This window comes from Macrobrachium nipponense, chromosome 17, assembly GCF_015104395.2.
Source record: "Macrobrachium nipponense isolate FS-2020 chromosome 17, ASM1510439v2, whole genome shotgun sequence".
NCBI lineage: Eukaryota > Metazoa > Arthropoda > Malacostraca > Decapoda > Palaemonidae > Macrobrachium > Macrobrachium nipponense.
Window position 1 is genome coordinate 74,429,053 of NC_087210.1, and position 25,750 is coordinate 74,454,802.

The window sequence follows — 25,750 nt, forward strand, 5'->3', positions numbered from 1 at the left end:
TACGACCACAAATTGCGTGTAAGAGCGCTCTGGCGTCGATTGAATTTCCCCCCAAAACATATTAAGCCTACTGAAATGTAAACAACAACAATAACAGCAACAACACCAACAGCAATTACCAGGGATCTGAGCACATGTACCTGGTAAAGGGGTGAATGAACACCGATTGCCATCATATTTTGATTATTTAAAAAATTTATAAATTGATTTTTTTTTAAAGTAAGAGCTCTTTTCTCTGTATTTCTCTATATCTTTTCTGACTTCTTAATGAGCACCATATCCTTTGGAAGCTTAAATTTCAAGTCAATGGCACCTGTGGACTTGTTCCATATGAATAGGGTTCATCTTCTGAATAATAATAATAATAATAATAATAATAATAATAATAATAATAATAATAATAATAATAATAATAATAAATAATAATAATAATTGATAACAATCAAGACTTGAAAATAAATAAGAAGGATATCGGATATTCCACTGGAAATTGTACCCATAATCATAGGGAAACTAGGCACGATCCAAAGATCGCTGAAAAGGAACCTGGAAAAATTAGCTCTAGAACTCATGGAGAAGAGTGTGCTCCTGGAAACAGTGCACATAGTAAAAAAAGTCATGGACTCCCAAGGAGGCAGGATGCAAACAGGAACCCCACACTGTCAAAACAACCCAGTCGAATAGGATGACTGTCATTGAAAAAAAAAAAAAAATAATAATAATAATTGTACCTGGTATGGAAGAGGAGAATGACTAATTTCTTTTTGGGCATATGAGAAGGATATGACGTCTCCACATCCATCAAAAAAAAAAGACTATAAATGAAATGAGATATCAACGCCGTGAAATTGAACGCTTGGGAAGAATTAAACACCTTTAATAAAAGTTATAAAATAGAAATGACCCGGAAAATGCAAGTGAAAAACTACAATAGAGCAAAACCGGAGATTGAAACAATTTCATTAGAGACTCTTTCAAGTAAAGAATGCTACTTGTATACACAACTACCCAACCAGATTTCTTTAAATCAAAACATGAGAAGTGACACACATCAACAAGAAGCCTTAAATGAAATGAAACTAAGAACGTGAAATTAAATGTTTGGAGTAATTCAACACCTTTAGTAAAAAGTCCGTTATAAAATGGAAATGGCCTTGCAAATACAAATGAAAAACTACAGTACGCCAAATTTGGAGACTGATTATTTTCCATAAGTATTACGAAAACTGAGGAAAATAAAAACGTGTTAAAAGAATACTACTTGTATGTGCAACTAACTGTCCAACGAATTTTATTCAAATCATGATATGAGAAGATTCACCTAAGTTATGAAAATAACATTTTGTTATCCCATCATGCCCTACAGTTATCTCACAAGATTATCGCTTCATTCAGATGATCATAGTTTTTACCTTTAAAGCCGTAACAGGATGAAATGTTGGTGTAAAAAAATGAAAATAAAAAAAAGCTATACCTCTTGCGAGCAAGCTCTTTTCAAGCTAATGACAACGATTACGATATTCTATGGTAAGGGCGTACAGAGAAAATTAGGACGTAGGAGGCCAAAGGAAACCTGACTGAGGCTCAGGATGCGCAAGAAGATTGAAGATGATATCTAACTCGGAGGACATGACAGGGAGAAGAGATAACAGAGCGAATACACCGAATTCCGAGGTAAACCTTGGCAGCACGGACAGACGGTGGTGATGGTAATTAAACTGAATGGAATATAGAGTTTACGTCAAAGGCCAAGCACTGGGACCTAAAAGGTCATTCAGCGCTGGAAAGTAAAAAAGAGAGTAGGTAAGTCTGAAAGGTGTAACAGGAGGAAAACCTCGCAGTTGCACTAGGCAATAATTGTTAGGAGAGGGTGGACAGCAAGATTGGTGAAAAGATAATGCGAATGGAGGTACAGTAAAAGGAATGAAAGGGATTGCAGCTAGGGGCTGAAGGGATGCTGTTAAGAACCTTTAATAATGCCTATCGTGCACCCCGCGAGAGTACAGACGGCATTAACACCCTATGGGGAATAACTAAATTTAGATTTTCCAAATAGTTTGATCTATTCATATAAATTCCAGTTTTATCACATATGTCATTTGTAGTTTAATGTTTGTGAATACCAGAGTAGCGGAAGAAGATAGTAATTTTAACAGCCGCAATGACTGCTTGTGTGATTTCCAGTCAGCAAAAAATTAGAATCTAGATCTACTGGCGATTACTGCAATTCAAATCCTGAGGGGAACTATACTCTGTTTTTATTCCATCTGTCCATCCGCCTGTGGTGTTTTCACATGGTAACACTGCGTCCCGGGCTTTAAATAGTTACGCTATGTGTAAGTTTTAGGTAAATAAAAGGATATCTGGGTGTACATTTGCAACTGAAAAGTGTTTTAATAATTTACTGTATGCGAATTACACCGTTAATATTCGAAATAGGATATTATCATTATTGTTGAATGTTAGCTGATTGTAACTCTATCTAAAGCCCGGGACGCAGTGTTACCATACGCATACACCACAGCCGGATGGACAGATGGAAAAAAACAAGAGTATAGTTCAGAAAGAGGCCACAACCATTGGCATTTTCAAATCTTGACAGGAACTAGAAAATTCCATACATCAAAAACACGTATTATACCCCTTTGCTTTATTAAGTGATGTGAGTACTATATGAAAATATCAGTTGAAAGAACTGAGACTATAAGAATTGAAAAATATTTGAAATGAAAAATTGTTGCTAATATCCATTCGATCGTCACAGTCAATGTGATGACATTATCTCAAAACTAACATAATTGTACAGATACAAATAAATACCTGAAAAATCTTAAGGTCAACGAATCTTAGCTCATTAAGTATTTGACAACTCACCTGTAGAAATGGGGGGACGGTAGCACTCACGCAGGAACCCATGAAGCTCTGCATAAATTCACGCATCAGCGACCAACACAAGTTTGGCACCGAACAGGGCAAATACTCGACCTAGATATAATTAAAAAAAAAGGGATAAATAACTCAATAAATAAGAAAAAAATATTGTCATTACAATAATCATCAAGGACAGAACTATCTAAATTATAACAAGCTACACATTTCTGGAAAGTGTACTTAAGTTTTGAACACAAAATTTTACGGTAGTATATAAATACTGGAAATATTACTCCAAACTACATAAATATAAATTTGAAACACCTTATTAAAATCCTTGATGTAACCAAATTTCTCTATATTCATAAATAAAATAAAATGTTCGAAAATATATAATTTTGCCACAAAAACTTCAACAATGTCCAAATATAAATCAAATCACTGTAAAACGCACTAACAAACAATTACAACTGAATCCCCACCCCAAACACCCGTCACAAAAGTCATGCCATTTCGCACTTTCAGAGCAAAAGTCGGAATAGTATCCATCCCCTTCCTCTCACCTCGACGAGGATCCCTTTGTAATGGCCACTCATGGTGACCGTCCCTATCTTCACCACGAAGTCGCCGATCTCGTACTTGGCTCCTTTGGACTCGATCTTCAGGTTCTTTTTATTCTGATACATGTGGTCGAGTCTTGGCAACAGCAAATCGAAGAGGAGATCTGCTGACAGGGTTATCTGGGAAAAGGAGAAAAGCAAATAAAAGACATAGATTGGTAAGTAGATAGATAGTTCAGTGCATCTTTATTTCATATAAAAGATACATAGATAGAAAAAATGAGTGATATAAAATACACCGAACACACAAATATTTACATAAATCACATAGGTATAGATATATAGATTAAAACTTACATAGATAATAGACAGATATAGGCTGATAGATAGATTGATTTATTGACCATAAAATGACAAAATTACATTATTTTCACATCTTAAAAAAGATTTTTGTTTTTGTTCCAATTAATATAAAATATCACAGACAGGAAAACTCCACAAAATTACAATACTTCCATAATTACATAGGACTCAAAATTACACTATTTTCATACCTTGCAAAATATATTTTATCAAATTCATTTCAAATACCATACTGACAGTAAAAACACACAATAGATATCTATCCCTTAAAAATATTTTAACCAAGAATTAAAATTATAAAACACGATACAGGAAAAGCCCACAACCAGTAAAAAAAAAAAAGAAAAAAAGGCAGATGTCTTTTACTTGACAGAATACTCCGCTTAAAAATCTTTTAACCCAGAATTCAAATCAGCAAACGCATACAAATAGGAAATCCTCACAACCGTAATCAAACATACATGTACGAAAAGCCCACAAAAGTATAAAAACATAAGAGAAATAAGATAACAACAAGCAGGCAGATGTCTTTTATTTGATAGAATACTTCCTTTAAGAATCTTTTCACCTAGAATTCAAATCATACAACACTAAGGCAAAAACCAACAAAGATATAAAAAAATGTAAGTGGAAAAAAAAAACAGGCAGATGTCTTTCACCTTTAAACAAGAATTCCAATCAATTCCTGACATATTTCAGGTAAACCTGGACACGATCAGAACATGCATTTCAATGCAGTGCAACCAAACTTCCCGAATTCCTTGTCCCTTTCGAAGAGCGACCATAATTCTTACGAAGGTATTAGGAAGACGACATATCTGGACGATATTTTTCAAAAGGCACCGCTGCTGTACCATTTCTCCCGACTGAATACCTCTGCATGTTCGGGGGCAGTTGTCAGGGAGCATGAATGACTGACTACCTTTCTACGAATCAAAACATAAATAAATACTAGAAATACGGTGATATTTCCAAGAAAGTATTAGATATAATTTCCATGAATGGACGTGACAACAAATCTATGAATGAATGACAAAACCATCCATGAACGAACTTTACACTTTCATTAATGGTCATGAAGTAATCTTAAGTGTGTGTGTGTGTGTGTGTGTGTGTGAAAGCATATTCTCATTACACTCATAAGCAATAATAGACAAAATGAAAAGGAACAAAAAATACTGCTTATTACTAGAGTCTCTCTCTCTCTCTCTCTCTCTCTCTCTCTCTCTCTCTCTCTCTCTCTCTCTCTTACTGGTCTTGTACAATTTCGACCGTATTTCCAATTTCCCATCCTTTGTTTAAAATGACAAATATATCTCACTGAATAACTACATGAAATTAATTGACAAACACACGAGGATAAAATGGCACACTTCATAAAGCAATCTTTAACCACAGATTGGTTTAGTGTTTGCTGTTTAAATGCGCTGGTCTGAAGAGCAATAGTGGTGTGACAGTTTTACTACAGCTGTTATGACGAGAGAGAGAGAGAGAGAGAGAGAGAGAGAGAGAGAGAGAGAAAAAAAAAAATTTAAGCAAACTTTGAAATATATTCGCACTATAATACAATATATTATATATATATATATATATATATATATATATATATATATATGTGTGTGTGTGTGTGTGTGTGTGTGTGTATGTATATATATACATATATATACATATGTATATATTGTTATTTCATGTTGCAATAAATCACTCTTTCTCAAAATAATATCATCCCTCGTCTTCGTCCTGAAATTTTGAATCACTGGATTGTAATTTTCTCTAATAACCAAATATTTGTAACACTTTTCCTTTTGTGATTACATAATTTTTCTTCTTAAATGAATACATATTCTTGCAAAACCCTTGGCCTTTTCTTTAGCCTTCAGTGTATTAAAGCCAAGGGCAGTAGGCTCAAAATAACTTCGACGCTGATATTCATATTTTATCATAAATTCATCATCGCATTACTGACTTTTGTTAGTGTACTCATATTCATGTGTGCATCAACTTTATTTGCTACTATACTGCAATTCAGTTAGACAGGTTTCGACAGAAAAAAGTTAAGGATATCTTGGTTTAACATGACCACTGAGCTGATTAACAGCTCTCCTAGGGATGGCCCGAAGTACTGGACATTTTCACGTGGCTAAGAACCAACGGGACCTACAGCTTATTGTGGAATCCGACCCACATTATATCAATAAATTAATTCCTAATTACCAGAAACAAATTCCTCAGACTCCTTGTTGGCAGATCGGGGAATCGAACTCGAGACTACCGAATCGGTAGGTGAGCACGTAAACCACTCGTCAACGAGGAACTAGGTCTCGACAGAGCTCTGACATATCTTTTGACCGAGTGAACAGAGCAATGGATTGAAACGATTAAAAGGGAAAAGATGCTTCCGATATATAGGGTTGAAATTGTAACTGGAACAAATAATTTAAGCCAAGTCCAAGCGCTGGGACCTATGATTCATTCAGCGCTGAAATGAAAATTGAGAATAGAAAGGTTTGAAAGGTGTAACAGGATGAAAACCTCGCAGTTGCAGTCTGGAAAAATTGCTAGCAGAGGATAGAAAGCAAAATGAAAAAAAAAAAGAGAATATGAACGGTGGTACGGTAAAAGAAATGAAAGGGGCTGCAGCTAGAGGCCGAAGGGAAGCTGCAAAGAACCTTAAGTAATGGCTAAAGTAAAATGAACGTTAAAAGGAAGTTTCACTTCTAAGACCCGACCACTCAAAGTAAACATAACATTTGATTAAAAAATGCTAAATATTTTAACTTTTATTATATCGCCCTAAATTCAAACGATAAAGAAAAAATAGACTAAGGCCAAATTCACAAACACACTGAATTTGTCTGACTCGTGACCGGGAGAGGACGGCGCCCATAACAGGGATGTTCCATTATTCACGAATTTCCGATGCCGCAACCCATCTCAGAAAGCGACCCTCTGGATATCCGGAGCATAAAAGCGTTTATATTCAATACACGAACATAAAGACACGCATACGTATGAAGGGAGAATACCTACCACATTCACATTTTATATACATTTTTATATGTATACCCATATATAGTGTTTATATACTCTCTCTCTCTCTCTCTCTCTCTCTCTCTCTCTCTCTCTCTCTCTCTCACACACACACACACACACACACACACACACACACACACACATATATATATTATATATATATATATATATATATATATATGTGTGTGTGTGTATATACACATATATGTTATGTGGAATATGTATAATACACATATATATGTATGTGTATATAGTATATACATATATATATATATATAATATATATATATATATATATATATATATACATATATATATATTATATATATATATATATATATATATATATATATATTGATTGAATATTTAAGTTTCCCAACCAAGGGGGTGGCTCTAAATAAAACACCGAAAAATGGTCACTGCCACATTCATACTTCATCTACACTGAAGGATCATCAGCAGCACGTTGAAAGCCTTTCCATATACTCCCATTTACATATATTTTTTGCATAAATTTCGTTGATTATAAAGGCCTTTACATTAAATACCTCTTCCACACTATTCAACCCCCTAATTCTTCCTCTCCCCCTTCTACCTAACACTTCCTAATTATTTATTCCTTTCCAAACATCTCCATTCTTCTCAAAACACTCATATCTCTCCTATCACGAAGCTACTCTATTTATCATTTCTACATATCACCCATATATCTATTTGTGTCTATTCTTCTTACAACCTTATTTCTCTTTTCTGTCACAATTCAACATCTAAACTTCACCTCTATAAAGGAACGTCGGTTAATAATACCTGCATCAAGTCCAATCATGGCTTTCAATGACGCTCCACGATTTTCTCACAATCTTATGTACACATCCTATGACCTTCTTTGCTTCATTTACTGTGATTAACCTCTTAAACGAAAACCTTCTTTATCACTTTATAACTCGAAAATTAATCTCCACATTATTCTAGTTTTTACGCAGTTCGTGCTGTAATAAATCCAACAATGCCAGTGAGGAATTCAACCGTACACTTGCACAATGATGCTTATGTTCTTTTGTATTCGTATGTAACAGAGATCCTTTTATAACATAAGAAATATTGCATCGGTGAAGCATCAACGATCACCGGCCTTACTCATGATAATAATCAAACTCAAGGAAAAAATTCTGAAAAATTTTTACGCAAAGTTGGCATAGTATATGAGTTATTCATTACAGTTCCTGTAGAATAGGATAGAATAGAATACAGAGTTTAGGCCAAAGGCTAAGCGCCGGGACCTATGAGGTAACAGCGCTGACACAGAAATTAAGAGTAAAAATATTTGAACGGTGTAACAGGAGGAAAACCTCGCAGTTGCACAATGAAACGGAGGTACAGTTAAAGGAAATGAAAGAGGTTGCAGCAAATGTTGCAATTCTTAAACAACTGTATATTAACAGCGAACTGCCACTATTACTACTACTGTTGACTGTCGTGACCACTATTAGTGTTAACAGCAACTTCACATCTGACCTTTAATTCTCTGCTGGTTTCGATCATTGCCAAGAGTTGAAATATTAAAAATAAAAAATAAAAATAAAAATTCCAATTAAATCACAGTCTGAACTTTACGATAACATAACCAAGACTTACGGTCAACTTAAAACGTCATAAAACGGTTGGTTTCTTCCTACACGTCGACTAACAATGTCATTTCCTTCAAAATATTTGGGGCCAAACTTCTAATTAACCTCTGTTACGAGCCGGAAAATACAGTGCGAATACAGTGCGTGTGATCGGGTAGGTACCATTAAAACAAGCATTTTCCTTTTACTTGATGTTTGTTTGTTTGTATAGTGTTTTTACGTTGCATGGAACCAGTGGTTATTCAGCAGCGGGACCAACGGATTTACGTGACTTCCGAACCACGTCGAGAGTGAACTTCCATCACCAGAAATAAACATCTCTCACTCGTCAATGGAATGCCCGAGAATCGAAATCACGGCCATCGAGGTGGCACGCCAACACCACACCGACCACGCCACCGAGGCGATAGCCTTCTGTTGTTGTAGAACGTAATTATTCGATCAGTCAGTATCAAATGCTATGCATTTCCTTATAACTGCGAAGGTAATCCTTATTTTTGCTCATTCGGAAATCTTAAAGGAATATTCCCACATACACAGAAAAGAAATATTATTTTTCAATATTTACCGCGATACTTGCTAAGCAATTCTTATTTTGTTCCCATGGGAACGAATTTTCCCACAACAAAATGAAGGAAATATCATATAGCATATAAAAACCGGACGATACATAAAAGATTCCAATGTCCAACAGCCACATCCTCACACACATACGTACAGATCCATATGAGAAAAGATTATATATATATATATATATATATATATATATATATATATATATCTATATATATATATATATATATATATATATATATATATCATATATATATATATATATATATATATATCGCTGTACTAACCTGCTTTGTCCCTGTGTCTAACACAGCGTAAGTCGTGGCTGGAGTTTCTGAATTGTGGAGAATATGCATTTTCCTTTGACCCGAACCTGGAGAAGGGGGAAAAATATATATTTAGAAAGAACAAACTTATTTTGCAATGTTGCATCCTCATGAGGACACATGAAATAAGCAGCTAGCCTTGAAAATGAGTATGTAAATTATTTGGGCTAAAAGCGAACGTAATCCCTACGCATACGAATCTTTCTATTCTTATTCGTCGCAATCAATATTAAAAAGATTCAGTAGCTTAAAGGCAGAGAGAGAGAGAGAGAGAGAGAGAGAGAGAGAGAGAGAGAGAGAGAGAGAGAGAGAGGCTTTTCTGGGTCAGGTAATAAATTACCTCTGGGGAACTCCAGATTTTTAATAACAACAATAACAATAAGAATTTCGACGGAGTACTGATCACATACAGTGTATGTGTGTGTGTGTGTGTGTGTGTGTGTGTGAGTGTGTGAGCACAGGTCTACAAGGTTGTGAATCGAGAGCAATACCACTTGCGCTACGAGAGAGAGAGAGAGAGAGAGAGAGAGAGAGAGAGAGAGAGAGAGAGAGAGAGAGAGAGAGAGAGCTGATTGGCATGCATTTTGGCACGGGGCCAGGGAGTGAGTCAAGAAGAGAACCGTCATCTAAATTTATTTTGACGATTGATGAGAATTCACATCAAGAAACCAATAATTGCTGCATAAGGAAAGAGAGATCTAAAAAAATATTTAAGTGTCATTAGTCTGAGATCCTCTCGCTACAATACGTGCTCTATCCATATCCAAAAGCAAACACGTGCTGCATCGCTAACAATAACATCACGTGCTGCATCCCTAACAATAGCAAATGCGTGCTGCATTTCTAACAATAGCAAAGAAGTGCTGCATCTCTAACAATACCAAATACTAAACTGATTTAATGTTTAGCATTTTTTAACAATGATATGACAACTTCTACCAATTTCATTAATGTCCTAACCTGAAATCATTTAATATTTACTGTCACAGTTATAAAACTTTTCTTAGAAGTCAAGCTTCAATCGGTCTTATAATAATAGAAAGCTCTTCTTATACCTAAATTTAGTTCAAAGACAGTACGCAGTTGTCATAATAATAATAATAATAATAATAATAATATAATAATAAAATAATAATAATAATAGCAAGCGAATGCCCGGCACTTGCACAGAACCAGTACAAAAAGAGGCATGATTCAGTGGCAAAAGCCCTCCACTGGAGCCTGTGCAAGAAACATCAGCTACCTTGCAGTAATAAGTGGTACGAGCACCAACCTGAGGGAGTGATAGATAACGATCACGCAAAGAGATCCTCTGGGACTATGGTATCAGAACGGATAGGGTGATAGTGTCAAACAGACCAGACGGTGACGTTGATTGACAAAGTCAAGAAGAAAGTATCACTCATTGATGTCGCAATACCATGGACACCAGAGTTGAAGAGAAGAGAGGGAAAAAAATGGATAAGTATCAAGATCTGAAAATAGAAATAAGAAGGATATGGGATATGCCAGTGGAAATCGTAACCCATAACATAGGAGCACTAGGCACGATCCCAAGATCCCTGAAAAGGGAATCTAGAAAAAACTAGACGCTGAAGTAGCTCTAGGACTCATGCAGAAAGGAGTTGTGATCCTAGAAAGAACGGTCACAAGATAAATAATAAAAGTGCTGGACTCCTAAGGCAGGGGCAGGATGCCAACCCGGAAACCCCACACTATAAAATACCACCCAGTCGAATTGGAGGACTGTGATAGAGCAAAAAAAAAAAAAAAAAAAAAAAAAAAAAAAAAAAAAAAAAAAACAAAAAAAAAAAAAAAAAAAAAAAAAAAAAAAAAAAAAAAAAACAATAATAATAATAATAATAATGAATAATAATAATAATAATTAAGTAATAATAATAAATACATGAGTCACTATACAGGTGAAGAAATCCAGTGGTGCAAATGATATATATTGGAAATATATATCAACAACCGGCTTGATCTGTACATTATTTTTTTAATATATTGTTTACATTTGGCCCCTGACTGTGGGATTTCTTCACAAAAAGAAAATAATAATAATAATTCATACTTAAAAAATCGTGGTCCAAGACCACACGTGTTCGAAATCAAAATAAGGGAAAGGAGAATCCTTGAAACTTCCTTCAGTTGGGAAGAACCCGAGAGTATAGGTTTACCAATATTCTCATCCATTTTCGGCTCTTGAAGAAGTTTCTCTCATACTCCCCGGGCATACTTTTAATTTATCTTCTCAATTAAAACTTATCTCCCAATTTTGCTTGCGTTCGAGTATAACCATCTTTCACCTCTTATTAAGAAGGCCCGGCTGGGGTTATTATCACACGCGAATGGATACCCAATTATCAAGATTCAAATGGCTAAGAATCTCGAACCGGGAGAAGGGAAGGCTGCGAGTTAATAGGAGGGAGGACCAACGCCCCCTCCCCCCCCCCCACCACGCCCCCCGCCCCCCTCTAACCTGGCCCAAACCCCCTCCACCTCCCAATCGCTCCGTCTGTTCGCTTCAGAAACTTACAGCCGGTTGCGGCGAGGGCCTGAATCGGGGGCGTAGTTGTGATTCGCTTCTGACCACGCCCGTCCTCCCCGTTCTTGCTCTTTGTTGATCTGACTGTCTGCAAACAGGGCAATAGTATCCGGCAAAGGGCGAGTTATACCTCGCCATGGTGGTTCGTTGCCGGACATGATTTCATTCGGATTCCTCCTCCATCCATCCTCCTCCTCCACCCCCATTAATCCCCCCTCCCTCCAACTTTGTCCCTCACACGCAACGCAACTCAACACACACACACACAAACGCACTACGTGCTACGAACAACACATCCTTTCTCTCTCTCTCTCTCTCTCTCTCTTAGACACACACACAAACCACGTAAACGAGGTAAATCTCTCTCTCTCACTACTTAAAAGAGGATAAAGTCAGTCTCTCTCTCTCTCCTCTCTCGTGCTCTTCTCATCTACTCTCTCTCTCTCTCTCTCTCTCATGCACAAAAGGTAAACAAGATAACCATCACCCCCACTTTCTCACTACTTAAAGAATGGTAAGGTGTGTCTTCCTCTCTCTCTCTCGTCTCCTCTCTCTCTCTCATCGCTTCCTCTACTCATCTGTAAACTGGATACCATGAATGGGTCTTCTGCATTTCAACTGAATCTGGAATTAATACTCTATCTGCGCCTGAGTGAAATGATTCCATTTCCGTGCGAATTGCTCTCAGTTAATTGGGGCTGTCGACATTTAATTTACTTACAGTGGTCGCAAGCAAGATTTAAGGAAATATGGCTCCAAACTTCACTAGATATCAAGAATATAATAACTCATAAATAAAGAAGAATGTTTAAGGAAACGAAGCAAGGGTCTTAATTAACTTCCGTCAGTTAAAAATAAATAAAAAAAAATAGCATCTAGGAAAACTAGGAAAATTTATACCTTAACTGCAGAGAGAGAGAGAGAGAGAGAAATGCCCAACTCCATATTCAGAGCGTTCCCTAGATTCCTAGGTCTCCAGTTCTGGCATAAAGTTAAACTACCTGATTATCAGAAGCTGCTGGTAGTTACCACGGATAGAAACAGTAACCAAGCTTCGAGCTGAATTAGTTCCAACATGGTAAGTCTTTCTGGGAACAAATCACGGAACTCGGTCGCTCTCTTTATGCGACCTGGCATTTGGAAAAAAAATCCGTATAAGATGCTCCATTACATAATTAACATCGTTGATGTGCAGGAAATTAGAGAGTGATTTGACAGGCATCCCTAAAAAAAAACAATTACAGAATTCTTTCCTTAAAATCTAACAGATAGGTCACGGAACTGCATTACGAAATTTAGGAACCGACAGATCCGATCGAAGTAATCCATACAAAATTGAAACAGAATAGAATACAGACTTTAGGCCTAAGGCCAACCGCTGGGACCTATGAGTGTGAGGACTTTCAAGGTGTAACAAGAAGAAAACCTCGCCATTGCACTATGAAACAATTGTTAAAGAGGGGCGGAAAGTCAGATGGAAGAAAGATAATACGAACGGAGGTAGAGTAAAAGGAATGAAAGAGGCTGCAGCTACAGGCGAAAGCGACGATGCAAAGATCCTTAAATAATGCCTACAGTGCACCACGTGAGGTGCACTGACCTCACTACTTCCATAGGGGTCATGCAAAATTAACGTCTTACAAAAATAAATACATTATGATTGCTGAGTGGAATGGCACGCCCTTGTAGCATGCGAAAGGGTTAGAATGTGGTAAGTAGATGTCCTGGGGTGGGGGTGGGGGGTGGGGGGGGGGGGGTGGGGGGGATTTTTTTTTTTTTTTTTTTTTGGGGGGGGGTTTTTTTTTTTTTTTTTTTTTTTTTTTTTTCTTTTTTTTTTGTTTTTTTTTTTTACCCAAATTGATTCCAAGTCCACAGACTAAGCCTGAGCATTATTCTTCCATTTACAAAACCGCTATATACCCTTTCGGTAAAACCTTGACCTTAAAGGTGTCCCAAGCAGTTGTACCCGAAAAGAATAAGACGATGAGTACATCTTAAAGCGCTGCACCTTTCTTGCCTTTACTCGAAACTACGAATAGGAGTTTATTGAGAACGTCCGGATTCCCTGAATCCTACTTAGCCACCAACGTCAGGAAACGATGAGAGATAGAGAGAGCTTTGAGAGAAGCGAGATAGATTCGATTGAGAGACCGAGAGAGCGAGAGAGAAGAGAGAGATGAAAATTTTTGGTATTTGAAATGTGTTTAGAGCATTGACAGAGTAGAGGTGAGGGACGAGGAGGAAGGGGGGGTGGGGTTAGGGGGGGTTTAATTCCAGTATCCTAAACATATTATAAAACTTAGTTTTGCTAACTACTTAAGCATTAGAAAAGAGGAGGAGAGGAGAGAGGAGAAGAGACCGAGAGAGAGAGGAGACTTTGAGTAGAGAGAGAGAGATTAATTTAGTTTTGTTTTTTAAAACAATTTATAAAAACTTAGTTCTGCTATCTAGTTAAGCATTAGGAGGACCTTCTCAGACCTTACATCTTGTTTCGGGTGTTAAACCCAAGGTTCCCTCAGTGTGCGTCATCCTCTAATGTCCTTCCAGGAGTTGCTAGTAAACATCTTCCGGTATCAATTTGTTATTATTCCAATCTTGGATGGTTCTGGGATGCGCTTAGATCTTTGTCCGAGCTTATTCTTAAAACACATCTACGCTTCACTCCGCTGATATATTCCTCAGATGAGCTTGGCAAACGCATTGAATAGACGCTGCATTATCTATGCTTGGTGCGTAGTGGATTTAATGTCCTGTGTGCTTTACCTTACTTTTTTCATGGTATAGTTTTGTGGGCACTATTAATCTACCATCTGCTTGCCTTAGCTTTCTTTTGATATTTGTTTAAGCTCCATGATGTTTTGCGACAACTTCCTTCTATCTGGTTTCCATGCCTTGAAATTTATCATGTAGCGTTTCTCTTCTCCTTTCTAAGACTATAATTTTAAAGGATTGTAGTCTTTACCCAGTAAGTCAAGAAGTCCTTGAAACTTTTTTTTCTTCTATTTCTAGCTTGTAAAGGACCCTTTTTGTACACTCTCTAAATTTGTGCCCAATATTCCTTTTGATAGTGTTCGGGTACCATATCATATTGCCAAATTATTCAAGTTGGACTACGAAAACATATGTTTTTATAAAGCATAATCATTGTTTTCAGCTTTTCCTTGTTTCTTTTGAAGTGCCAGTAAAACAACATTCCCCATTTTTTGTGCTTTACCATTTTGCCAATAGAAGATTGCTTATTTGATTATTGCCATAACATTTCCTATTCATCATCACCCAATAAGGTCTTTCTAACTGCCTTTCCTTATTTTGTGATTGTCTCATTATTATTTAGGTCCCCATATATGCAATAATAGCCTTTCCTTCCTCTGATTAAATTTGATTCAAATTTATCAGATTAAATTTATCAAGAATAAATTTGATAAATTTGATCAAATTTGATTCAAAATTTATCAGAGTTTAAATACCACTTTCCTTTAAAAATTTAACCTCTGGCCCAATCATATACTTTGTTAAGGTGCCCCTCTTTGTAGGCCGTTCCTATCTTCATCTCAAGTTAATTTCTCTACTTATTCTTGGGTGTCATCCGGCGAAACTACTGAAACCCTCATCCTACCGAGTCCTTAACATTACTGTCTATGTCCTGCAATCATGCTAACAAACGTAATGCAGCTAAAACCCGTACCTAGTGGCCACAAACCAAAGATTGTTAACCTTAGCTTCATCCGAATTTCTCATTGTTGCAAAATAACCTATCTGTTTTCAGTTGTGTAAAAAGTTCTTTAAGATCTTTCCTACTTTAATTCCATGATATTCTGTTTTCTAATTTTCTTCGCTAATGTAATTATGATCTTACCCTTGTCAAAAGCTTTTGCAAAGTCTAGAATAACCAACCAATCTTTTTGGTTAATTTCCGCTTTTCATTTATTTTTGTTGGTAATGATTGTCTCGCGGTGGGACTAAACACTTGGGTTTTGTTGTACTTTTTTGTCCGGGTACGAAACCATTGTTGGTCCTATAGTTAAAAAAACAATTATTTTTTTATTAAATGGTTTTTCATAATATTTTTTCTTCAATTATACCACTTTCCATACACTTTCAAATAATATGTGATGTTAGACGTCACGGGCCTATCAATTACTTGTCCTCTAGTCTTGATCCACCTATTGAAAGTAGGGGTAAATATATGCTAATTTGTGCTCATCATAAATCGTCCGGCCTGATCTTCTACACTTTGTCTTACATAATATTGGCAAGGGTGGGCTTTGCGATAGAAGGAATGAAGTACTTTCTTAACAAAAATAGCAGGGATACCATCAGGCCCTTGCTGTCAGCTCCATTTTTAATTTCATTAATAGCCTGCATAAATATCAACTTACATTAATAGCTATGGTCTTGCTAAATCTTCACTTATTTTCTTCATCCCTTACTTCTATTTATCAATTATCTTCATTATCAATTCTAAGGGTGAATTGCTCTCTTTATTCGTTCTGCCAAGATGTTGCATAATTTCCTTTTTTTCATTCGTTAATCTCCCTTCCAATTCTAAGGAGGGGCCCATTTTATTCTTTTTTGTTGTTATCATTTTGTTTTTTCGTATAGACGAGTATAATAGTTTGGGGTTTTGAGTTTTTGCTTGATATTTACTAGGGTTTTTTCTTCCTCCAAGTCCCCGTTTTTTTCATTTTCTTTTTGATTGTATAATCTTTTGTTCTGGCATTTCGTTCTTACTTTTTTAGTTCTATCACTTTTCATGCATTTTTTTTGTTCTTTTGGCAAAGACCTTTTTTCGTTCACTTTCTGATTATCTGGAACAAGATCCTTCTGTCCTCTTGGTATTGCCATGGACTGATGGTTTACCAAGAGAGGAGAGAGAAGAGAGAGAGAGGAGAGATAAGAGGAGAGAGAGAGAGAGGTGAAGGTTGTTAGTATCTCAAATAATTATGAAACTTAGTTTTCCTACCTACTTAAAGCAATTAGGAGAGAAGGAGAGAGAAGAGAATAGAGAGAGACGGGAGAGGAGGACGAGAGAGAGAGAGAGAAGAAGCAATTTAGTGCTTTGAAAACAAGATTATAAAAACTTAGTTTTGCTGACCCTACTTTTGAACCATTAGGTGAGAGAGAGAGGAGTGAGAGGAGAGAGAGAGAGAGAGAGGAAATTTTGGGTATTTTAACATCTTTGTTAGGAGCATTGACAGAGAGAGAGAGGGAAGAGATGAGGAGAGGGAGGAGAGGAGGAGGGGAGAGGAGAAAGGGGAAAGGGGGTGGGGGGGTGGGGGGGTAAATTCAGTATCGAAACAAGATTATAAAACATTAGTTTTTGCTAACTACTTAAGCAGTTAGAAAGAGGAGAAGGAGAGAGAGCGAGAGAGGAGATAGAGAGAGGTAATTTAGTGTTTAAAGACAATCATTAAAAGCTTTAGTTTGATGCTATCTAGTTCGGATTAAGGATTAGGATAGAGGAGAGAAGAATAGAGAGACCGGAGCGAAGAGAGAGATGAAGAAGCCGAGATAGAAGGAGATAGAGAGATAGGGGGTAAATTAGTTATCTAAATAACTTATAAAAATTAGTTTTTGCTACCTACTTAACCATTAGGTGCGAGAGATGAGGAGAGAGAGACGAGAGAATTTTTGTTTCTTCAGCAGAGGTAAATAAAATTCAGTTTTTGACCTACTTTCAAGCAGAAGAGAGAGATGAGGGAGATAGAGATGAGAGATAGAGAGACGAGAATAGGAAGGGGGGGTGGGGGGGGGCGGGGGGGGGGGGAGAGGGGGGGGGGAGAGAGAGGAGAGGTAATTTTACTGTCTAAACTGATTATTAAAACTTAGGTTTTTGTTGCTACGTACTTAACCATTTATTGGTGGTGGAGAGAGAGAGAGAGAAGAGGAGAGAGATAGGGCGGAGATTGAGAAGAGAGGAGACGAGGGAGAGAGACGGAGGAGAGGTAATTTAGGCCAATATCTAAATAACTTATAAAAACTTAGTTTTGAAATACCTACTTAAAGATTAACCACCATTAGGGAGGGGAGAGAGGAGAGAGAGAGATAGAGGAGGAGGAAGAGGAGATAGCGGCAGGTAGATAGAGAGAGAAAATTTTTATTTTTGTTCTTCAGTAAGGTAAGGTAATAAAATTTCGTTTTTGACCATACTTTAATTAAGCATAGCGAGAGAGAGAGGCGAGAGAGAGATCCGCAGAGAGAGAAGTAGATAGAAGGAGAGAGAGAAGGAGAGAGAGAGAGTAGGAATTGGAAAAATTCGGTAGTCTGACCTACTTTCAAGGACAACTTTAAAACTTCTAAATATCGCATAAAATCTAATTCAGTTTTCGAAACAAGATCCCTTTTGAACTCTGCTCATGCAAAGTAGCTCCCTCTATATTCATTATCATAAAAAGGGAAGAGAAAAAAAAAATTTGATCCAATTTTCGGAGCAGCTTTGTCAATGTCGGATTCTTCATTTAACGCTTCAAGCAGAAACCTCGAACGTCAGCTAAATCAATGAATTCTCTCTCTCCTCTCCCTCTCCTTCTTCTCTCTCTCTCCTCGTCTCCTACTCTTGGTTTGTCCAGGGGCTTTCCATCTTTCCCTCCACCAAAAGCTAAGATTGCTGACTGGCTTCATTATGACATTAGGATAATAAATCTAATAACTTGGCCATTAACAACATAATTTCAGGACTGAGGCGATAAAACTATTCCACATTGGGCGTGTGAGTCACGTCATCTAATAAGAAAGACGAACTCCGTTCTATCTCTTTTTCCGCTTCCCTTGGTTAAAATGATAATATATTCGCTGGGCATTCCGATTTATTTTATTTTCTTTTATTCCATAGACTACGGCAATAGTAATGGATTGCCTAAAATTTTATACTTTTACCACAATGTAAACCTCAAAGAGGAATGAGTGGAGAGACAATAAAAGGATCGGCAAATGGTTAGGATTGCCTAAAATATACTTTAACCACCAATGTATCACTTAAATATGGGCGTCTTTCTATTTTTTGTGCATTACTAATTACATCTGAAAAATTTCTAGCTTACTTCCTCCTAATCAATACAATAAATTACCTGGGATGTTTTCGTAAGTAAATATTATTCCAGCAAGATCTACTCTACTGGAAAAACATGGAAGATGTTTCTATAAGGAAAAATTAAATATCCTTCATACCAAAAAAAATTAGAGGGCAAAATTAAGTTAACCAAACTCAAAGAAATATCAACAATTCTTACGAGAGGACAGATGGTGTGTGTGTGTGTGTGTGTTGTGTGTGTGTGGTGTGGGTGGGGTGTGGTGTTGTGTTTGTGGTGTGTGTGTGTGTGTTTGTGACGAGAGAGAGAGGAGGATCGAGAGCAGAGAGATAGAGAGAGAGAGAGAGAGAGAGAGAGAGAGAGAGAGAGAGAGAGAGCTGCCATTTAAAATGTGGCTTTTGAGTTAAGAATAAAAAACAATCATTACTATCAAGATGTAAATAAGTGAAAGACAATACTGATTACAACAAAACGCATCACACGAACATACACATACCACACCACACAATATCTTTTATTAATATTATATTAGAATAATTATAGATAATATATATATATATAATAGTATTTAATTATTTATATTATATAAAAACCATATATAAATAAATATTATTAAGTATTAATTATGATTAAGAACTATATAATGTATATGGATATATATATATATTCTTAATTAATATATAATTTGTTTATACCTCAAAATATCCATCCCCAGGTAGCCAGGGGTGGTGACCTAGTACCTAAAAAGAACGGTTGACTTGTGGAGGGATCTCTTGGTATCAAATACCACCTTTTCTGTAAACTTTTCTCATTCATTTGACCTTGCTTGACCTAAAGAACCTGAAATGAGAGACAGCAGGTCTCTAAAATCTAACACTTGATTTTCTATATTTTGGCCTTTTTTGGTTTCCTTTTTTATGGATCTTCTTTTATGATATATTATATATAATATACTATAGTATGCTATATTCATATACTATTAATATAAAGATATATATTAAATATATTTAATATATTAGGTCCCATTTGAAAAACCACTAAGGATTGATACTTCGGTGGGCTGACTTCCACCCTTTATCAGTAGTGAATGTGCTTGATAATGGGTGGAAGGCAGTCCACCGAAAACATAGTCCCCTTTAGTTTTAAGCCAGGTGTTTTTCAAAGAGCCTTTAATACTTTGAAGACGTATCCATGTTTTAACGAAGAAAATTTTTATTTAACACACACACGAAAACAACACCCACCACCACCAAACCCACCCCCCCCCAACACACACACACACACCACACACACCACACAAACACCATATATATTATTATATAAATATATATATATATATAGAACTATATATATATATAAATATAATAAATAATATATATAAAAAGGACCACAGTTAAAATCCCTTTTATACAATGTGGTATGGCCAACCCTTTCGCCCGTTCCAGAGTCTGATTCTACCAAAATACCTTTTTTGGAGGCTTAACTAACCCATCAAGATGTTCATTCAGGAAGAAGACCGGTGGCTTTCTTTGTCCCGCCTCGTAAGATCACAGCGAATTATGGGTAAAAGGAACACGATCCCAATGGACTTGTTCGCATTTTTTTAACCCTTGTTAAATTTTTATTGTCTGGTTTGTTTATTTTATTTGGAATTCTTCACCACAATACTATTGTTTCATTTTTACTTTACTTGGTGTGATCAAGGGTCCACATTGAGGATGGAACGTCAAAAGCTTTGAGCTTTGTATTGATTTCCATTTTACCATAAATATATTTGATCGTTGATAAAACAAGGATATTACTGTGGATCCTTCTATTGATTTCTTAGAAGCACGGATACGGTGTTTTTTATATTTGCATATATTTCTATATATATATTAGTTTGTGTGGTGTATTGTTATGTATTATATATATATGTAAATAAATCTAGATATTATTATATATATATAGATATATATATATATAGTATATACACACACACATATACACCTTCCACAAAGACAGCATTTATATATAAATATTATATATATATAATATTTAATATATATATATTATATATAATACAATATAATTATATACTAAGTATATTACATATAAACCAACCTAAACAAAGTAGAACGATGAATCCTCCCAAAACGCTCTCGTGTGTCATTCAAAGCGACTAAAAACTTCTCTAGAAGCATCTTACAATACAAACGAACAAAAGCCATAAAAAACGTTCCCAGTGAGTTTTTCGTGCTTGGATTGCCATTGATACACAAAAGGGTTAAGGTAAGAAAAACACAAGAAAGGAAACGCTTCTTTCGTAAATTCCCACCCTTCTTTATTCCAACCTTCAACCTTGCGTCTGGTGTAAATGAAATATGCTTCAATAACCGTAAATCCTTATTTTATCTCCCAGTTGTTTGTTCGGGTTGTTCAAATCGAACTGGGATTTGTGAACATTTGATAATAAAAATAAACTTTGAATATATATATATTATGACAACATAACGATGTAATAATAATAATAATAGATACCGAAACGCAAACAAACACACAAACACAAGCACTACACATACTATATATAGATATATATATAATATAATAATAATATGATATTATATATATAGATATTAATATATTATTTGTTATTTGGTTGCCACGAACGAAAATTGTATTCTTCACCTAAAAATTCTACAAATGACGACAATGTTGGGACATTTATAATATATATATATATATATATATAATAATTATGTATATATTATATAATATATATAAACTATTGGTGTCTAGATATATTATTGGTGCCAACGACCAAAATGTGTATTCTTCACTAAAATTTACGACAAATTGACGACTAATTGGGATCCATTTATATAATATATCTATTACTATATTGATACTATTATCATAATATCTGTATCTAATCTGTATTGTATGTATATGTGCTCCCACCGTGTTTTTCAAAATTGTACTGTTTTCTGGAAGAATCACTTGATTTAAACTGCGGGTATCCCTTCCAAGGTGTGGCTAGACCTCTGGCGACCTTCCTCCTTGTTCTGTAAAGTGGAAAAAAAATCGCCCTTAATGGCTGAATCTGGTAGTGGTCAGTTTGTAATTATAAGTCTTCTTTTTGACTGTGTTGTTCTTTGTAAACAAATCAGTTTGCCATCAGTAAAGGTCCGAAGATAGGACCGAAAGTACTTCGCTATCTGTTTTTTTTGTTTTTTTTTTTTTTTTTTCATTTTTTCCTTTTTCCTTCGTGGCCAAAAAAAAAAAAAAAAAAAACCATTTAAAATTTATACATAAGGCATCACGGATTTTAGATACTTCCGTGATCAAGGTTATTATTCATCTATGTCTTATTTTACATTTTGTTTAAAATTTAATATAATATTCTATATAATAATATAGATTATATATATACAAATATATATTTAAACATACTTCTGAGGTATGCTTTGTCCCAGGATAAAATAACTTCAAGTGTCGATAATGAAGATGGTAATGACGATGATAGCGCGGTGGTAGTAGCGATGATGTCAGTCCATACTACTGTTAGTCTAGAGTCAGCTATGGGCCCAATGATGTTGCCAAGTAACTGATGCAAATGAAGAATTATATATATAAAAAACCTGGTCTTTCTGTATACATCTCAAATTGAAATTATTAGAAAAATGAGCTTGTTCTAAGAAATTCAGACAAATACGACATTTTTGGTTTAATTATACTCTGTATACCAAGTAAGCTCAGAAATTACCATCATAGATTTTGACGCAGTGCCAGTATGGCAATCAAATATATGCACATTATCAAAGGACCACACGTAGTTAATTGCAACACTTTGTTTAACAGGGCATTGCATAAGTGTCTACGCAAAAGTTATGCATGTCATATAACTAGAGCTAATGAACCAGCTCCGTTTCTTATTTCATAAACCTAAAAATATCAATCATTGTCGTGGCGAAACCACTTAAATTCAACGTGGACGTTCCAGTAAGGGAAGTTCCTTGTTACTTCCTACTACGAACCACACCACACCTTAGTGAGTAGCCAAATACTAAATTCTCTAACGTTCTCCGCTATAAATCCCATTGCTATAGAAGTTTCGGACGTGGCCCAGTTTTCTAATCTAGAAAGTCAGAGATGTACAGTTTATTCTTTCGACTCGTTAAATGACAAACCTTGTTAATGGACCTAGATTATATGGTGAATACAAGGGATACAAGGTGGGGAAAACAACCATTGATTTTGGAATATATATAGAAAATGTGTTTATGTATTTTTTTTTTTTTTAACCGGATAGGCACCATAAGACTTGCACAGAAACTGGAAGGCTGTAGCAGGGGGTACAGTTTAGAACATTATATATAATCTCGTGATAGAGAGTTTTTTCCCAAATAATAATAATAATAATAATAATAATAATAATAATAATAATAATAATAATAATAATAATAATAATAATCATTGACCTGAAATACAGAACCTGAAGTTTTTTCTACAAAGAAAATGTGGCAGGGGACGGTTTCTGTGCAAGTCCTATGGGATGAGGTTGTCAGCTTCAGCCCTTTCCTTAACACGAGGAGGTTAACTGGTGAGCTGCAGTCCCGGCGAGAACCACTGACCTTGGAAACGTGACCCTAGAGCTGTGCCACCCAGCCATGGCGGCTAACGACCACAGGCGTTCGAACTCTCAAACACACAAACACACGCATGTACTTCACGATATTACACCCATGCATCAACTTAGATGCAAACGGTGAGACATTAAAATTCAAATACCTCATATGAGATACTATATAATGCCTCATTCCTTTAGTAAATAAGACAAAACCCGCCGACATTTCTCTTCTAATGTCGCTGGCTAAACGTCACGTGGTAACGAGCACCACATGCCAGGCCGCGCTTGCGCGCTCCCGCCTCTCTCTCTCTCTCTCTCTCTCTCTCTTTGGGCTGTTTTGTGTGCGTCTACAGTGTTTGTATTGGGTGGAAAATTGCAATGAAAAGGACCAGGAAATTGAGAAGTTTCCAGCCCATGAAATTGGCTGACTCTGGAAGGGCAGATGAGAGGTGGTGGGTGGGTGGGAGGATAGCTTGGGCGGGGGTGGGGTAGGGACGGGCGGCGAAACAAGGGTACGCAAAAGGGGAAGGACAGACAGACCACAACGATGATGAAGAAAAAGACGAAGATGATGAGGATAATGATGTTATGATAATGACGACGGCGACAATGTGTAATCTGGTAAGAAACACCAGAGGTAATGAATGTGATTGCACTGTTTCAGGAAGGCTTTCATCCTTAAGTTTAATAAGCTTAAAGAAATGAGAGAATGACAGAGAGAAAGACAGTTACTGATTTGGGAAAACATATCCTATACAATAAGCCTAAAAAAGAGAGAGAGAGAGAGTTGCTTTGGGCAAGGTTTTTATTCCAACAATTGATTATGCCTAAAAAACGAAGAGAGAGAGAGAGAGAGAGAGAGAGAGAGAGAGAGAGAGATGGTTAATGTTTCGAGAAAGGCTTTCATTCTACAACTGAATAAGCGTACAAAGGCAAAGGAGAGAGAGATGAGAGAGAGAGAGAGAGAGAGAGAGAGAGAGAGAGAGAGAGAGAGTTATACAAACAACACCGTCGAGACACCGTGCAAAAATAGAAGTGTCTCATTTATTTCAGTGGAAGCCTTATAACTTTCTTTTCTTTCCTCGGGTCAAGAGGCTCCCAATTTTTGTGTATCGGTCTTATTGCTTCAGTTTCTTGCCACCGATCCTCATAAACGAGAAAAGAAAAATATACGAAAGCTGCGTTTTATTTCACGTGCTGAATTCATATTTACTTTACCCGTTTATAAATCATACTTGATTCGAATAGAAAATTTAGGCCAAAGGCCAAGCGCTGGCAACTATGAGGTCATTCAGTGCTGAAAGGGATATTGCGAGTAAAAAGTTGTTAGTGTTGCAACAAGAGGTAAACCTCGCAGTTGCACTGTGAAATAATTGTTAGGAGAGGGTGGAGAGTAAGATGGAAGTAAGAAAATATGAACGGAAGAAGAGAAAAGGGAAGGAAAGGGGTTGTAGCCAGGGGCCGAAGGGACACTGCAAAGACCCACTAGCAAAGCGTACGGTGCACGGTGCAAGGTGCACTGACGTAACTATTCCCCTTCCCCCTCCCCCAAGCGGAAATATTATCTTTTTCTGTCCAATTTATCCCGGAAGCATGTTTTTTGCTTTCTGAAATTTTAATGATGTTACCATGTTAAAAAAAATTCTGCACGCAAGAGACCATTAACTTAGCCGTGTTCTCTAAAAATAGCTCTTCCGCGAAGCACCCGAAATGATGGATTACTCATGTCACTGGTCCTAAAAATAAAATAATAATGAGAGATGAATAGTGTGGCATTTTTTTCTGCCTAAACTCAACGAAAGGATTTTCTCCCTTTGAGAAACGGGGTTATTTTTTATGATGAGTGATGAGTAATGACCATAAAATGCAACATTTCAAACTCGGCCAACCGTTTTGAGTTTTGCAAGGCCATGTTACATAAGCTTAAATTCAAACACGAAATCTAAGGACATTAACGCTCAATTAGGTTTCTTTAAATAAACAAGCTACGAGGGTTGCGTGTAAGCTCCCGAAACCCATAATATAGCGACGATTTATGAGTAAATGAACAATTTGCTAGACAAATTCGTAAACTTATAACTGAAGAAACAATGGGCAAGACAGTATTACTGAAACTGCAAAAATACAGTATCTACAGAAAAACCTCTCAATCGGAAAGGGACGAAAATAAGAAATATTAAAAAATCAACATTAATAATAGAATTACCGAAA

General features: G+C 36.2%; 1 protein-coding gene across 3 annotated transcripts in view; it reads right to left on the minus strand.

The window, feature by feature from the left end:
- The window catches only part of LOC135196064 (mediator of RNA polymerase II transcription subunit 20-like), a 292,162-nt gene that overhangs the window by 111,162 nt on the left and 155,250 nt on the right, over positions 1 to 25,750 (minus strand). For all 3 annotated transcript variants that reach the window (XM_064222527.1, XM_064222525.1, XM_064222526.1), the window contains exons 3-5: positions 9,316 to 9,401; positions 3,435 to 3,611; positions 2,875 to 2,985 (exon numbers count right to left, since the gene is read on the minus strand). In XM_064222527.1, coding sequence (XP_064078597.1) covers positions 2,875 to 2,985; positions 3,435 to 3,611; positions 9,316 to 9,401 — 374 coding nt within the window. The remainder of the gene's footprint in view (positions 1 to 2,874; positions 2,986 to 3,434; positions 3,612 to 9,315; positions 9,402 to 25,750) is intronic.